At 36.1% G+C, this 17,832-nt stretch overlaps 2 protein-coding genes across 2 annotated transcripts in view; one reads left to right on the top strand and one right to left on the bottom strand.

Moving 5' to 3' along the window:
• Window positions 1-14,445, bottom strand: part of LOC113682719 (CCR4-NOT transcription complex subunit 1) — a 36,635-nt gene extending 22,190 nt beyond the window's left edge. Inside the window, exons 1-17 of the mRNA XM_027199882.2 lie at window positions 14,102-14,445; window positions 13,674-13,781; window positions 10,226-10,393; window positions 8,869-8,923; window positions 8,450-8,506; window positions 7,543-7,689; window positions 7,183-7,258; window positions 5,933-5,969; window positions 4,939-4,994; window positions 4,344-4,420; window positions 4,098-4,147; window positions 3,832-3,939; window positions 3,446-3,613; window positions 3,239-3,366; window positions 2,583-2,715; window positions 290-397; window positions 6-122 (exon numbers count right to left, since the gene is read on the bottom strand). Coding sequence (XP_027055683.2) covers window positions 6-122; window positions 290-397; window positions 2,583-2,715; window positions 3,239-3,366; window positions 3,446-3,613; window positions 3,832-3,939; window positions 4,098-4,147; window positions 4,344-4,420; window positions 4,939-4,994; window positions 5,933-5,969; window positions 7,183-7,258; window positions 7,543-7,689; window positions 8,450-8,506; window positions 8,869-8,923; window positions 10,226-10,393; window positions 13,674-13,781; window positions 14,102-14,209 — 1,701 coding nt within the window. The 5' untranslated portion in view covers window positions 14,210-14,445. The remainder of the gene's footprint in view (window positions 1-5; window positions 123-289; window positions 398-2,582; window positions 2,716-3,238; window positions 3,367-3,445; window positions 3,614-3,831; window positions 3,940-4,097; window positions 4,148-4,343; window positions 4,421-4,938; window positions 4,995-5,932; window positions 5,970-7,182; window positions 7,259-7,542; window positions 7,690-8,449; window positions 8,507-8,868; window positions 8,924-10,225; window positions 10,394-13,673; window positions 13,782-14,101) is intronic.
• Window positions 14,446-14,583: 138 nt separating this feature from the next.
• LOC113682721 (actin-related protein 2/3 complex subunit 4) lies at window positions 14,584-15,303 on the top strand. Its single transcript, XM_027199884.2, has one exon. It carries the CDS (start codon window positions 14,589-14,591, stop codon window positions 15,093-15,095), a length of 507 nt encoding a protein of 168 aa, XP_027055685.1. The 5' UTR covers window positions 14,584-14,588; the 3' UTR covers window positions 15,096-15,303.
• Window positions 15,304-17,832: the final 2,529 nt, after the last annotated feature.

The raw sequence follows: 17,832 nt of genomic DNA, 5'->3' as shown, positions 1-17,832 counted from the left end.
CTGACCTTAAGGTCCTGAGCCACATCCAAGATCCTGGATAGCCTTCCTTGATCCATGTCTCCTTTCACATACCATTCTGCCATGGCTTGCATCACGAGTTGGCGAATTGATGCTGATTGGCCCTATGGAAAAGACTAACCTTTAGAAAACAGATTTCATGAATGCAACCAATAGTAGAACTGTCAGCATATTATCCCAGTGTCCTTCAAGAAAACTTTGATTATAGTAACAATCTAATCTATATTTAACTTTGAAAATTATGTAAGGCTGTCTGTTGATTGTCACATACCTGACCATGCCACACATAATGCAAAACACTGCCAGAGTTGGGATGGTTAGCCAAAAACACTGGGATGAGTTGTGACACAAGCTCATTGCGAAGTGAAAGCCATAGAGGCTGCAAAAAACAATATCAATAAGTCTTTTGATCAGCAGGGATTTGCTAAAGCAAAGGCATAGAAAAAACCAGGAAAGATTTATTACTCGACGTTTCGGGGTCATCGTGACTCCATTATCAAGAGACTAGTTTAAAAACATGCAAATAAGGAAAGGTACAAGAATAGCATAAATTAGAATGAACGGCTTAAACAAACACCTTGGCGCGGATGGAATCCGTTTGCACGTTCAGTGTTGGCTTACGCATGCGAATATACAACATTTCATTAACAAGGCAATCAAATTTGCCGTTACATTTCGCGATGACGTTGAATTGCTCGATCAAGCGTTCAGGCATTTCACTATTGTGCTGGAGGTGGTAGTGTTTGTAGATAGAAGATGATTTCCTTGTGTGCCCTTCTACGCGATCGTGTAAGTGACCACGAGTATAGCCCACATACCCTGCATCACACAGGTTACATTTAAATTCATAAACGATACATTGTTGGTTAACAATAGGGGGCTTAATTTCGTGTTGCTTAAGCTGTTGATCGAGCTTAGGGCTAACGAACACTGGTTGGACAGTCACGCTTAACTTCGAGCTTAGACTGTTCAGTTGTTGTTTAACATGATTAGCTGACGATTGGTCCTTGAAGGGTAACACTAATCTCACAATCTCCGATGGTACGTCTGGTGATGGACAGGGCTCTGCAGATGAAATCCTTCTCTCAACGAGCCGCTTGATTGTAGTTTCAACCAGTGGCTTTGGGTATTTCAAGTTATGAAAAACCCTTCTAAGGCGGTCACAGGGCGACCGCCTTAGAAGGGTTTTTCATAACTTGAAATACCCAAAGCCACTGGTTGAAACTACAATCAAGCGGCTCGTTGAGAGAAGGATTTCATCTGCAGAGCCCTGTCCATCACCAGACGTACCATCGGAGATTGTGAGATTAGTGTTACCCTTCAAGGACCAATCGTCAGCTAATCATGTTAAACAACAACTGAACAGTCTAAGCTCGAAGTTAAGCGTGACTGTCCAACCAGTGTTCGTTAGCCCTAAGCTCGATCAACAGCTTAAGCAACACGAAATTAAGCCCCCTATTGTTAACCAACAATGTATCGTTTATGAATTTAAATGTAACCTGTGTGATGCAGGGTATGTGGGCTATACTCGTGGTCACTTACACGATCGCGTAGAAGGGCACACAAGGAAATCATCTTCTATCTACAAACACTACCACCTCCAGCACAATAGTGAAATGCCTGAACGCTTGATCGAGCAATTCAACGTCATCGCGAAATGTAACGGCAAATTTGATTGCCTTGTTAATGAAATGTTGTATATTCGCATGCGTAAGCCAACACTGAACGTGCAAACGGATTCCATCCGCGCCAAGGTGTTTGTTTAAGCCGTTCATTCTAATTTATGCTATTCTTGTACCTTTCCTTATTTGCATGTTTTTAAACTAGTCTCTTGATAATGGAGTCACGATGACCCCGAAACGTCGAGTAATAAATCTTTCCTGGTTTTTTCAATAAGTCTTTGTACATTTTAAATGGATAACAGTCAACTGACCAAGGTCAAGCATCAGGATTCCTTTTTCTACAAAAGATTAAAGTAAAACTGTGTTCTATCTTAATTTATCAGGTACTGTTACTCTTTCCAATCCCTTTTCAATGCTTTCAAAGGGTTTTTCATCTCTTCTCATGGCTGGGTTGCCAGGATTTGCTAAACATGGGAGCAGCCTTCATCAAGAAGTCTGCACTACAGACAGCCTGCATACATACATGCACGTTACTGTTTTTGCCTAAGGTATTGAGTGACACATCCAGGTGCACTACAGGCTACCAACTAGGAGCTGGTAGTAAAAAGTTGCATCTTGGAAGGTTTGCACTTCTTAGAAATTTTTAAAACTTGACCATTTCCATTTCCTTTTCCTTGTTAAATTTATCCATTCCAGACCATTATTGTCCCCCAGAGGTTTATTCTTGTTTTGGTGTTTGTCTACCCCAGCAAACTAATAGATGTGAAGATTTCTTTCCAAGTGGTAGCAATTTTCAACAACCCAAAGTAGATCTCAAAATACTGTTATGAAGGTTTGTAAAGGTATCTACTTGTCTTTAACCATGTAAAGCAGCTGGCAACCAAAATGATACAATGTTGACTTATTTCTATGATAGCTAAAACTGAACAAATCTCAACCTACATTTATCTGCAGCAAGGCAAGCAGCAGAACATCTGGGCAGTGCTTCAAAGGAAAATTAAACAAAGATTTTACTGTGTCGTAGTGACCAGCCTCTGCTAGTCTTAACAAGGTTTCTGACAGATTGAGAGATTTCCTGCAAGAAAAATACAAAAATGATATCATGAAGTTTTAAGGGAATTATGCTTAAGTCAGTAAGGTATCAGCAAAATCATAAGTGACACAGGGGAAATGAAGACCTAATTTGGTACATATACTTGGAGCACTATTGACCACAAACAAAACAAAAGTGCCATGTAAAAGGAAAACTGTTGAGCTAAAATGCATGCTAAAATATAGTTATTTTTTAAATTATTTTTTATGAAAACTGGATTAATCCACAACTCTCAGGCACCTTAAGTAATTGGTAAATTTGCCTTTTCTTGGAAATGAACACCAGAGCTGAAATTATTGTGGCTTTGTCACTTACAGTCTGTTTTGACAGGCTTTAGCATTTGAGTATTTTCACATTGAGTTCCAATTCACTCCTTTAAATATTTCCTCTGCTCTAAATCAATATTATTACAGTTAAAAAAAAGACCTTAGGCTAGTTTTAGAACATTGCCATTCCAGAATAAGCAATAAATGACCTTTGGACATCTCAATAGTGCCATAGTTACCATGTTGCAATCTCTCTATTATCATCCTCAGGGGCTGTCTTAAGTAGGTCTATTACTACTGTGTGACATGGATAGTCAGCAAAACAGAACAGATCTGGACTGGCAAGGATCTGTTGGATCCAGGAAAGCTAAAAGCACAAAAAGAACTCTGATTAGATTCTGGTTGATAAAACACTAGAAGAATAAGATACAGAAGTATGAGCTAACCTGGCCTTCTGTGTTGGTCCAGGTTCTGTAGAGAACATCCACTGGAAATATCTCCATCAGTCCCCTGTGACAAGCAGTTAACAATAGCTGAAGCCCTTCCCGACTCGGAACAACAAACTCAGGATAATCTAACTCTTGAATCACTTGACGCCAGTTGAATAATGGAATCTAGCAAATTGAAAACAACAAAACTCAGTGAAACATATTGCAGTCATTGCCAGAATTTCATTTTCTCACAATTCTGATCTCTCATTGCTTCGACATAATATTTCCTTTCTGACAAACATTTAATGATTTCAGATGGCAATAGGCAATTAAAAAGAAAGTTATGCTCAGAGCCTTGTTCCACACTTCAAAATGCCCTTGATTTTTGTCCATTTACTCACCACTTCCCTCAATGCTTGGACAAAAACTTCCACATTCCATGTAGCAGGACCTGGGGTAAGTTCACTGAGTCCCAATTTGTCTAATGAAACTGAACTATTTCCATAATTCTGTAATAAGACAGAGTGTTAACATTGACAAGGAATAATATACAGACTGTGACATGTATGTACAAAATCATCACACTCATGAAGACCCAAACCAAACAGCAGAGCTTGTGTGGTTTATTACACAAACTTTAACAACATTAAAAATGACTCATTCATACCTGTACAATAACATGTTCACCAAGACCAAACACTGTTTTGACCATCATCCCTGAAGCAAAAATAAACACTTCCATGCAAAATTCTACATTTTGTTTTAGTGCTTGACTTTCTAGATAATTATAAATTGTTTTTTCTTTCATCAACAGAACTTCTCTCCTGGAACAAAGCACCAATATTATTTAAGCTAGAGAAAATAAACAACTAAAGGTAACAAAAAAGCAATAGTCTCTAAGATGGATACTTACCAAGTACTCTGGCTACTGATGCTGGTGTGATGTCTTGAACACCAAAGTTAGTCAAGGTATCTTGACAGTCTTCAACACTAGAAAGATTAAATAAAAGCTATGGATGTGCATGGGAAAAAAACTCCTGAAACATATTTTCCACTTATACCCAATGACTAGGCAGTGGTACAACAAGCACAAATCCTTTTGATCTTTCCTCTGCACTGAAACCATATTTTAAACCCTGCATCAACTGAATGGCTGACCAAATTACAACATACAATAGAGTGTACCAGTAGATTATCACAACAAAATTTGGCTAAAAGGTGCATCCATTCATAGAGTTCCAGAGAAATCACTTTAACATGTGAGGTAACATCTCATTAACAATGTACTGCGAAAAATGCATTTTTGTTGAGTCATTTAACTGATCCAAGAACTTATAGATGTCCATGGCTTCCCAGACAAAGGTCTAATAGAGATGATTGGATTCCAATGAAGTAGACTTCAACAGAGATGTAACACCAAACAATTACTGTGTTGGGCAGAATGCATTTGCTGAGGCTCAAAAGTTTGTAAGTCTTAACAGTCACGTATTTATTATATATTGCCTTACCTTGCACAGCTTGAATATCCTATTTCCAGCATAAGATCAGCCAAATCATCTTCCATCTAGGGGAAAAAACAAACTGTGTCACTTTTAGACAACAATGTCTAAATTTAAAGGTAACTCAAATCAAGCTTAATTTGCCATGATGATGATGTGGCCAGTAGATCATCCTGTGTAATAAATAAATACATGTATTTATTCCTTTAGTTATTCTTTATATGTCCAACTGTTACTTTCAGACGCCATATTTCAATGCACTTTCTTGCTTATTGTCAGATATGAAACTATGGTGAGAGCAATGTTTCTGCTCTTTTCATTTTTTGGTTGCTATCCATTACTTTTGTTATTTCAGGAACCTTGTTACGAGTAATTGTTCTAAAGAGACGCTTCAAGAAATTTCCATGATGACTTGCATACCGTAGAACTTACCAGAATACTTCACCAGGTCACACACTTGTTATGTGATACTACTAAAATAGTTCTTATGTAAGCTTCTGGAATGTTCCAGAAAACTTTGTGAATATATGCATAAGACTCACTTATGTACAAGTTGGAGTAGTTGTTGTCAGAACAACAACTGTTTTGAAAGCTATAGCATGAGAGAGTTACTACAGAAGATTACTCATTTCAAGGAACTTTGGAGATAGCAGTGAGATTGTGTCAGTGGTGAGCTAGAATATATGTGGTGTGCCTAATTAAGTTTATTAACAGTAAGTATCTAACAGTTTTTAGAAGTCGCTCCTTGTTAAGAACATTACTCAATGTTTAATAAAGTAGCTGAGTTTGTGGAATTGTAGCATTTTTCTGTTGGTTACATTATACTGTAACAACCTTTGCATCATAACTTAAAATGACGGATTTGTGAAAAAAAAATTGCTATTAGAAATTGAAAAATGGAAGAAGTCATCTGCACTTAACATTGTGTGGACTCTGTGTAACATAAGAACTGTCTGAATAATTCACATTTGAATGACTAAAACAACTAAATGTAGGAATTTACCACTACTTTTGAAGGAGTTGATGGCTCTGGAAAAAGGCTGAAAAAGAAAACAGATGCATTTGAAATTAAAATACTACAGTACAGTCTTCACGCATCACCTTTGCACATTACTGCCAAGAAATAATGAGTGCCAGATAAAACTGCTAACAAAAGTGCAATACACAAAATTGGAAAGTCAAAGAGGTTAAAATTTTAGAAATGTGATGTCACGTTCCAATCCCAAGGGAAGATATAATGATGAGTAGCACAATCACCATACTCACTTCTGTAACATGTATGGAAAATGTGAAAATTGCTAGTTTGGGAAAAAATCACTTCTTTAGGTCTGTTTTAAACTCACATTTACTATTACAACTGATTTATTTCAAACTATTTCATTTTTGTCGCATTTGATTTAAATTTGTATTTACCCGGTAAGTTGATGAAAAATATTATTGCGTAATCAGGTTTTAGAAAACCGTAGCGACTGTCTTACACTGATATTTCTCCTTTTATAGTCAATCCTTTAGACTGATTTTTCGCTTTTTTAGAACATCAAGTATGAGCATTTGATTGATGTATTTTTGTTCCCACAGGATTCCAGTTCAGCCAATCTGCGGACAACAACTTGGTGTACTTCCAAATTCTGAAACCCAGTGTTACACAAAGGATACTCAGGAATGATGAATCCTTTCTAAGCGTTTTAATAAACTTGAAATGTCAAAGTTTGGCTCAAATGTAGTGTTTATTGTGTGTTATCATTAGGTGTAATTTGTTTGCTCAAATGAGCTTTCTTTTCACTGAAAAATGTATTTCAAAAATTTTACCACTGAGATTGTGTTATGCATTACAACCAAAATTGGCTCAATTTTTCATCTTTCCCGGGTATTTTCTCGAAGACAGTAATGTGGTTTTCTGATTTTATGCTTTTACAATAATCAACAAGAACAACTTTATCTGTAAGCAAAGATTTGGCTTCAATGAAAATGTAAAACAGAAGAAATTAGTGAAAGTTTGCAGTCAACCCCCTATGGGCATGGTGATTGTGCTACTCATCAATAGATTATCTTATTCTTACTTCAGCTTACAATGGTAAGCTGAAGTACAATGTTTGGTATATGAAAATGATAATTTATACTTCCAGTGAGCTCCAGCGATAAAGTGAAAGCCATACTTTATTTTTTTGCATACCCACTTCTTATGAATAAAATTATGAGAAGTGAAAGTGGTAACTATTGTAATGCCAAGGGATGACCTTAACATAATCTTACTTGTCAGTTGAAATATCCTTTGTCTCGGGATAAAGAAGAGGAGCAAGGACTACAGGCACACGCTCTTTGGGAAAATCTGGGAAAGAATGAAGAGTTTTACACTTCAATTTATTAGTGGCCCTCAGCTATCCAATTAGGTCAGAAAAAAATTTAAAAAATATATGTCAACTCCTTTCCTTATGGTGCAACAAATTCCTCTTCTGTTGAAATCATTTTATATTTCGACAAACACGCAATTTTTTTTTTTAATGTTCAAGGAGCAAATTTGTAAAGATGGTAAGGGGCAATTGCAATAAAATAAACACAGATAAATGCCAATGCCTAAAGCTAAAAATGATGGTAAAAAATAATGACACAAACCTTTCTTTAGGGTTTCCAAGAAGGTAGACACTTGATCATCTCCAACTCCAACCTGTTCTCTTGGTCCATGGATCACATGAGACAAAACGCGATGTAACACTTCAATAGCAACATCAGTCAAGCCTCCTTCCTGTACACCTCCAACATCTGATGAAAGATTGAGAATCTTTTCATTATGTTTTCTTCTCTGGATAAGAAAGAGAAGTGTTGCTCTGAATTTGATACTCTAATGACTTAGAAACAGCTCTTTGTGGTATTGCAATGATATTGCAGATAGACACTATCTCTAGACTGTTCATTATGGCTAGTGGTTTCTGTGGAACTAAACCCCATAGAAAGAGGCTAGAAGTGCATTAACCATGTCAGTGTCAGCTGTATGCACAGTACTTCTCAGATGTGGCCACACAGAAATTGATAACATGCATGTACTCTCAGTGACAAAATTAGCCAACAAATATATCAATATCCCTAGAAATTTTTTAAAAAATAATTATGTCAGGAAAAGGAACTGCAGTTTACCTCAGTGCCCCCTTCCCATATCCTAGTACAAATTAAAAGTGCAATAGTGTACTGGGGGGCATGGGAGAAAGTGGGGGAGTTAGGGGTGATATAGGTGTCTGCCTCTTGAATATGTACACTATTTTGATACAATACTTTCAAAGCTGATGTTTTGAGTGTTAGCCCTTAGCTCTGACAAAGGCTAACTCTTACAAATGTCAGCTTTGAAATTCTTTCTGGTGGCCAATTTACGTTACCAACTCAGATGATAAAACTAAATTACCCTGTTATGCTCTCCCACCAACACATTACCACAGTTTTGTTGTTGTTGTTTTTTTTCAACAAAATTACCCTCATTGATTGTATATAGCTGCCAACTCCTAATTAACATCATTGAAAAATCTCTCACCTGCATCAGTGTATGATCTCAAAAGGTCAGGCAACTTGTGTTTGACAAATTGGCCAGCTGTAAAGAAAACAAAACCAGCTGAAACAAATCTTCAAGAATGATAAAAACAGCTAATGACAACAAAAATAGACAGACATAAACCCTTTCACTCCCAAGATCTAATCAATAATTCTCCTTACTATCTGTCATACAATTCTTATGATGTTTGTTCAGAGAATTTGGTATTGGATCAACTAATAATCCCATTATTGATATTCTTCCCTATTTTCATCACCTACCTGCTTGTTATTGTATAGTTATTGTAAGGAGAAATTCTGTCTTGGTCACTTGTGGAAGTGAAAGGGTTAATACTTGAAGAGCTTTGACATATACACATGTAGCAAAGACCTACACATATGTAGCTGTACCAACACACATACCATGGTTTTTTAAATCATCATTTGAGGAACTTAAAAGGCTAAGGCCAAATATTACCTGCAAAATAAGCGTCAGAAAAAAGGAAAATTTAAGGTAATGTACAAAGCAAGCAGAGTACCAATCCTGCTTATGTGTAGTCAACACATGCAGGGTTTGAGAACTGGAACAATTTTTACTGTTTGGTTCTTACATCTCTGCTTGGGACTTCAACATTCTAGCTTGCACTGAGACCTAATCCCTGTAGCAAACTGCAGTTCAAGTTTGGAATTTTACACCTTCAAACATCAATCAAAGTGGCTGTCTGAATATTATGTGCCCTCTAAGCTTGTTGAGGTGTGTCTGTACATATACATGTACTGTAGCTACAGTTGTATGGCCATTTTACCTTTCTATTTTCCTCATGTTATGGTATGATATGAAAATTCAGTGTATTCAAGCTGGCTAGAGGTGTATGGTTCTCTAGAATTTTTTAGTCCATCTGGTATTTATAGATGTAGACAATTAATAAATTCAGTTCATCATTAATAAAGATGAACCGCACACCAAGGAGCAAGGGCTGGAACAGTTATAAAAACAACAAGCACTTCTCATTTAGTGTTCCATTCTAAAAAGTAGTAGTGACTGCATAATAAAGGAATATTAACTAAAACAAATTTACAACAGCTGTTACTTTTAACCCTATCAGATGTCTTTTGTCTACATTCATTACTGGTATTATCAAAGCAGATGAAAAACAAGGAGGACCAAAAGAGAATAAGCATGCACAACTTATGGTAACATCTGAAAATAAACTTTTACAAGGGGTCAAGTGACTATTTATTCAATTTTCTTTTATGGAGTCATCCATTTGAAAATTTGAAAAATAAACTTTTACAAGGGGTCAAGTGACTATTTATTCAATTTTCTTTTATGGAGTCATCCATTTGAAAATTTGTATGGATGCATAACACTATAATTACATTCTCCACATTCCTAATCTAGTTAAAAAATATCAAGTAATCAGTCCAACAACTTAACTTAAGATTAGAAAGCTCCCACAATAAGATGCAGTTTTCAGTTTAATTCAATCTTTTGATTAAACAAACACATAAAAAAAGAATCTTGTTCATAGAGAAATAGCATACTTTCTGACTCACAAGCAAAATCTCTGTAAACAACCTTGTGTAGCTCAGCCTATGTGGAACATATAACTTAAAAATTAGCAACTTTCAAGGGTCTATACCAGCACAAGGTCTCAGAATTTTCATTGTCCCCTAATAGAAGCAGCCATTTAACACCTCTCAACATTTACAGCAAACTAATTCTAAAATAATCTTGTAATCTTGTGGTTAATCTTGAAAAAAACCACTTCAGTCTTACCTCTTGTACTTTGTTTAGCTTCAATACTCTGCTAATATTTGGCAGTAACTGTTGGGAAGGTCTCAGCGTCCTTTGCTTATGTTCTGGCGTCTCGATGGCGTAACACAAAATGGAGGAAAAGTTCGGTTTGGAAACAAGCATCTGGCATTCTTGAATTAGGAACTGGCACTTAATGTAGAAACAGGAAGCTCTTTAGCAATCCAGACAATAAATAATGCATTAGGTCGCAAATCATTGTATGAATGTTTTTATTTAGTCTCACTGTCAAATAAAGAAACTGAAGAGGTCATATCTCCTACCAAAAAAGGAAGTGATAATGACAGACAGAAATGGCATAATAACCTGTTCAAGAGCTTAGATATTATCAAAAATAAAAGGACCAGACCTACATGTATTTTCTGTCTTTCAAACTACTCTCTGAAAATCATTTTGTCTACCTGACAGTCATAACAAACTTATATTGCTGTATATGAAAATTCAATACAAACATGCTGTATACAAACTGATAAAAAAACAGCATTGCCAGACAGAATAGGAATTTATAATTACAAACAATATTGCCAAGTGAATCTACAGCTTCACTTTCAATACACTTTGCTTTATCTGATATAGGTCTTAAAGATGTCCTTGCAACTTCATACAGACACAGACAGTATCTCTTCAATTTTGTACTATTTCCCTTTGTAAGATAAATATCCACATCACAGACTACATCTCCTTAAACACTTCCCAAGAGTAAAATGCACAGTTCATGTGATATGGTTAAATTTTTAGTGATGACAAGACACAGTAAAAAAATTACACCACAACATACAGTATATAGTGTACATTAGTATGCATTTTAATCCCTTATTTTTATGCAATTAAAAAATTACCCTCCTTCTTCCTATAAAACCATTATATATAGTCTATTTTTGTCTTCTTGATTGACAGTCACTGAATACACACTGCAATGTGCAGGCATCTACTTGGGGAAACCACACAAGCTCACCCATCTTCTGCATTAATTAAATTAAGTAAGTAAGTAGTGAAAATTGTGTTCTTTACATTGCTGGTAAGCCATTAGCCAACCATGTTGCCATCTAACAATTTTTTACTTAAAATACTGATGAAAGAATTCTTTAGGAGCACAATGTACTTTTAATGATTACTGTATTTACTCGTGTATAAGTTGACCTTTAATGACCAAAAACTCAGCCCAAAAAATCACCCTCAACTTATACACGAGTCATATACAAAGACCTAATCCCAGCAGTCCAAGAAATTAGCAAAACAATTGCCTGAAGTCTTTTCAGAAATCCGTGTATGCTTAAATCGTGGTAATATAAACAAGTGCTGATGAACTTAACAGCACACAGTTGCATTTTGCACTGCAGTTTATTAATTTGCCATGTTTTCAATACATCCTCAGAAATAAGAGATTAATTTTTTGGGAAATTTCTATCAGTCTGAATTCTACTTTTTTAACTAAATAAGATGAAAATACAATTTTTAACCTTGAAAATGGGGGGGTTAACTAATACACATGTTCAACTTATACATGAGTAAATATGGTAGTCCAGCTCATCAGTGAGGTCTCTGCTGCTCAATTAGCAGAGCCTATAACTCTGGAATAAGTTTTGGCTTGGGTTCAGATCCACTCCAGGAGCTTAGATTTTTTCCTCCTCACAAATTGTGACAAATTTTCAATAATGTTAATCATTTTTACTTTAAAACCAACTGTTTCTGTTTGCTCTGGCCATCAAGAGATAGCTTAAGAATTTTGTGTAATAGTCCAGCACAACAAGCTATGGCTCTTTTTGTCAGGTACACCCTATAGCAAGTACAAAAAATTTTGGCATCTACATTTTTGAGTTATTATTAAAAAAAAAAAATTACTCTATGTTAGCATATAAGGTAGTATGTTGCTTGCACCAATAAGATTGCTGTATTAAGGTATGTATCTTGCACCAATCAGATTGCCGCATTAGGGTATACATCTCCCACCAATCATATGATAGCATTTGAATATCTTGCATCAATCAGAGCATTTGGGTATTGTTTTCTTTTAAATGATGTCAAGGATTGCAGGGCTATGCACAAAGAATGACATTAATCAGAAATACTGGGCTCATTTGATAACTGTGATGGTTTAAGGCCTTCGCGAGAACCTTGTCGATTAAGGATGAGATTTATTGGGATATGAAAGGTATGCATTTAAATCAAATAAATTTAAGTTAAAACATGTTTTTTCCACTCCTTTACTCACAACACACATGCCAAACAACTTACATTCTGTCATATACAACGAAAACAATGTCCAAAGTCCAATCAGAACATACCCAATCATTGCACTACAAGAACATTAGGCAATTTTTCACATGCTTGAATTGTATTCCACCAGTCAAATTCAATTTTGCCACATTGGACTTCCCTCTATCATGTGTCATTTCCTGGTAAACAACCTGCATTTTATCACATATTCTAACTGCATTGTGTGACCCCACTGAAAAAATTTACATATACTACTTATATTGAGTTTTCCACCCAATTCTCCCACATTTGACTTTTTCTACAAATTAAAGTCACTTGAAGCTACCTTGGACTAAACCCAATTGCATGTGAATTCCTTGTAAAACAACCTGCATTTTATCACGTATTTCACTCAAAAAGGGCAAAGTCCAGATCAGCAACAACCAATCAAAGAGCCCTCTTTGAAATATTATCCATTTCTCTTGCTCAATGTATTTTCACTTAATCAAAATTGCAATATCTTTGGTTAGGGTCTATTGGAATTATATTTCTGAGGTAACTGTATATGAATAATTTTAGTTTCCTCTTTAATAGGAACAGCAGTAAGTGTAGTCTCTTTTGCAACCGTTATTTGATCTTATCAGGCAACGCGCTCTCTCTCAAATGCAAAATAGAGGGCATTGTGTGACATGACCAAACAACACCTGCAAAGGAGACAATAGTAAGTGTGACACAGATGCATTATATTTTAACTTGGAAGTATTTAGACAATAGACACAGTAGATCACATAATATTTCTGTGAGTTCAGATAAAATTGGTTTTTTTCTGTCTTTCATTTTCATTTTTTTTTTTTTTAAAGTTATGCTCTTTTTGGTAACAAAAATGAAAACATTGAGAACACAAACTGTTCCATCTCAACTTATCCAGCCAAAAAGATAACTCTTGCATGCTACACATGCCTATGTTTAGCAAAAGTCACCAATTTGTCAAACTACGTTTTGCAGTCATGTAACAAGCTGACACTGATACATGAGCATCAATGCTTCATCATTTTCTTGCATAAACAAATTGTGAATAGAGTATAATTTATGATGACCATGTCAGGATATGAAGTTGCCAAATAGTAACTTGGAAAAAGGTTGAGCTTTGAGCCCTGTGCCCAGAGAATTCTTTAACTTCCCCTACCTTGTAAAAACCCTATGAAGCCATACTCACCTGCAGGAAGTCTTTGCCATTATTCTTTCCATCACCAGCAAAGTCAATAAAAGAGAATAAGCAACGGAATAAGTGACGCTCTGCCTCAAAGCCATGTTTTTCAATAAGCTGAAAAATGAATTTTAGGAAAACATAAACTTAAACAGTTTTATGATGATGCAGCAGTATCAAACTTCATAGAGTACATCTCATCCACAAAATGAAACATGTATGGTATGCTTGATTCTTCATTAAACTTAAAAGGCTGAAACATTTTATTCCGTGAGAAATTAGGAATATGAAACTAAGAATTTGACCAAAATATTTTGGGTTCACTACCTGGGTGTATGTAGGAAAAATACTGGTTGACATCAAAGAGGTCACCTTCTCTAAGCATACATAACTGGTGTTTATGCAATGTTATGGTGATAAATTACATTAACGCTCACCTCGTGTATTTCTTTTAAGGTCGCTTTGTAATTCTTTTTGGTTAAATCGTTGACTGCAAAGCTAATTTGCCCGAGAGCTAGAGACAAAGAGTCTACACATGTAGTCATCTTTTTGTCAGACCACCTTCCAAAACACACCCCAAGAAATTTAGCCTCTGGTCACCAAATTTACCGAAATAAAACTATCATCTTTTCCATGTTTTTAAGAAAGAGATGCTTCACGTCATCGTGATGGGATCATTCATGTTGTCGCCATAAAGAGGGCACAACTATCACTAAAAATTTTCAAGCAGTTAATACAAAACGAAAATGGTCGCCGAACACGATGATATCCCACAGTTCCTGTTTTTGTTACTGCAAATAAGACCAGCGGTATCTTTTCTGTCGGAGTATGCGCACTAGCTGGAGGGAGGGTAGCTAGTTTCCGCTGTCGCACGATTTCCTTCAGTAACTTAAACAGATTTTGATTTCTCTTTGTGAAAAAGAAATGGCTGCTACCCTACGTCCTTATCTGAATGCCGTCCGTGCGACTCTCACTGCGTCCATGTGTTTGGAAAATTTCGATTCCCAGGTGGTGGAAAGGCATAACAAACCTGAAGTGGAGGTCCGAAGCAGTAAGGAGCTGCTTCTAACGCCAGTCATCATCAGCCGAAATGAAAAAGAGAAGGTGCTCATTGAAGGTTCCATCAACTCTCTGAGAATCAGCATTGCTGTGAAACAAGCTGACGAGATTGAAAAGATCCTGTGCAAGAAGTTCATGCGTTTTATGATGATGCGTGCCGAAAACTTCTTTATCCTTCGAAGGAAGCCAGTTGAGGGATACGACATAAGCTTCCTCATCACCAACTTTCACACGGAGCAAATGTTCAAGCACAAGCTTGTTGATTTTGTTATTCAGTTCATGGAGGAAATAGACAAGGAGATCAGTGAAATGAAGTTGGCTGTCAATGCTAGGGCGCGTATTTGTGCAGAAGAATTTCTCAAGAATTTTTAGAGTTGAAGCTTGTACAGATCAGCACCATTCAACAAACTTAGTTCAAACTTTAAAAGGAGTTTTTCAATTCGAAGATTTGTTTTGTAATTAACACAGCAGAATATTTTAAAGTTATGATTGTTTCAGACATATTGCAGTGAACTCACAACATGAAGGAAACATGTATTATAACACTTTAAAATTAAAGTAGATGTCATTGTCTATTAAATTTTTTTTTGTGTGTGGTCTATTTGATAGGCATGCTAGGGTTGTCACACCTTGCAGAGAGAGTTCTTGACTATCCTGAGTCTTCCAAAACATAGCCTAGTCTGTAACTCTTCTACCATTTCATTTAACATATTCAAGGAGATTCAAATGACCATATGATCCATACCCTGAATATTATGAACTTACAATGTACTTGTGCTTGAAACCTCAAGTGTGAATTTGTGGTATTGTGTAACTGTGTATTTTACCATTTCATACTGAGGGGCTGTTAGAGATCCTATGTTGATTGTAAACTTCTCAAGAAATGTTTTTCCTCAGAACATTGCCCTGCTGTTTGCTTTTCAGTTTTGTGCTTAATTTTGGAGAAGATCCAAATTTTGAAGCATTGTATTTCTAGTAACTTATGTTCTGCTTTGGTAAGACTCCCAATAAAGTTCTTGCAAACAAAGTTGATATAAGGGTGAAACATTGTCACAATTGGATACAAAACTAGAGTAAGAGCACTCCCCACTCTTCTTCCAAGGACTGCTTGAAGTGAAATACAAAACTATCTCTCATGAAAGTGATAAAGTCCTTATGATCATATCTAAAGACTCTATTAAGCTAGTTGCTTTTTTTAACTGCAATAACCGATGCCCTGATTTTGTTCTTTGTGTCCAGTAGGACAGCAGTTCTCTAATGTCCTATAGTCACTTGGAAGCTAGAGTTATTGTCCCGTTGAATTGGAGAATAAACCATGGAATGAACATAGCATCCTATTAATAGGTGCAGCTTATCAAAAGTAATCTCCAGTTGTGTCATTGTACAGATGGGAAATGATCAATGAAGGGGTTCAGAGGTTTGGGTTAGCTCCTATTTCTATCTTACTAAGAGTGGGTAGTAAAGTCAGAGTGAGTCCTGATTCCTTTTCACACAAATTTTGAGAAAATTTCACACATCACTCATAAGGTAAACAGTTCTGTGCGCATCAAATTCAAAAGAGAAAGCTTCAAATCACACCTTACCTTGCCTTCCTATAAAAATTCATGCCTCTTCTTTAAAGTTTTGACTTATCACACTCTAAACAAGCAGGTGGGGCCTATACCATAGTGGTAGTTTCAAAATAGGAAGAGAATGAAATTTTAATATTACACTCTGACATTGTAAAAGCCACCAAAAATATGTCACTGCTGGCTAAGGCTCATAAAAATTTGTTCTTAAGACTAAGAGATAAAGTTGGGTGTCTTGGCTCGTCAAAAGCATGGGACAGAAAAGGTTCTGAATTCCTGCGAGGAATCAATGCCTCAGACATTTGTGGCCAGTTATTTACACAAATTCTAACCCAGACTGCAGTTTTATGCAAGCAGTGGGCCTTGGGGATTCTCTTTAAAAGAGTTGATATAATTAAATGTCCTTTCACTACTAGCTTTTAGCACTCTTGACACTGTTCACAAAAAAAAAATGTTCAGATAAAAGTTTTGCATTTGGCTAAATTGAAGATGGCTAAGAATGCAGTGCTGTTAAACAACAGCTTTTAATCTTGTCTCAGGCTTCCAAGAAGATTAAATGAAATACTTTTGAAATCAATCCTTCACTGCTCCTCTGTGATGTATGGTCAGGGAAATGAACAAATTGTGAGACCCTAATACAGTCAACCTTGTAGTATGTGGCACCGTATTGAGCCATAACCCAGAATTAAGCAGTTAGTTGTCAAAGTCCTAAATTTTTTAATTTTTGCATCCATTGAGCAGTCACCTCAATTAAGCATGGTCACCCTTTACAGGCTTGACTGTAAACTGTAGTGAGTTCATTATACCCTTTCTTAACAGAACAAGCAGGGGCAGGGCAGACAAAGAACAGAAAGCCAATGGCCAGACTGTGCCGGACAAGAAATGGGTGAAAACTATTGCTGTAGAAGACAATCACTTTTATTGATTGTGAAGAGTACAAAAGGCTGCGCTTGAACCAAGTGGCCCATCCATGCTGAGCTTATCCTGGTTTCTTTAGCATGAAGTGATCAGGAGTATTGCTAATACCAGTGGTTAGAATGTAAGTTCATTTCAATTCAAAGACATTTTAGAAGTTTTACACATTATTCATGACTTTATCATGCACACTTCACTAATGGCCAGATAATGTAAGCTATGGTAATTCATCAACCCCACCAGAAAACATCATTGAGGTCACAAAATCTTCTTGTGTTTGAATGATCTCTCATTCAGTAGTTACACTAAAGTATGTGCAGACATTTTGCTACTTTCCCTGCCCCTCATAGCTCTTGGAATGAAAGCTGAAAATGTATGATCTTAAATCAACTCTCCAACCCAACTGCTAGATTAACACCTGCCCAGTCTCTCTCCATACTGAAGTCCCTGATTGCATGAACATTAATCAGAAATAGAAATAAAAATCAAAATAATCCATAAAACATAATTGAAAAGAATCTCACATGATTTTATGTTAAAAACACAACTTGTAGTACTGTATGTAATTTTCCCTCCTTAGTGGAGAATACATATACCCTATTTATTTGATTAAATGCAGTGGTGTT

Source organism: Pocillopora damicornis, chromosome 3, assembly GCF_964200805.1.
Source record: "Pocillopora damicornis chromosome 3, jaPocDami1.2, whole genome shotgun sequence".
Lineage (NCBI taxonomy): Eukaryota > Metazoa > Cnidaria > Anthozoa > Scleractinia > Pocilloporidae > Pocillopora > Pocillopora damicornis.
Note: the sequence above shows the minus strand (reverse complement) of the source record. Positions and strands in the feature narration are given on the sequence as shown.

What these genes read in the sequence shown, in the direction of transcription:
- LOC113682721 (XM_027199884.2), top strand. Translation starts at nt 14,589, where the DNA reads ATGGCTGCTACCCTACGTCCTTATCTGAATGCCGTCCGTGCGACTCTC.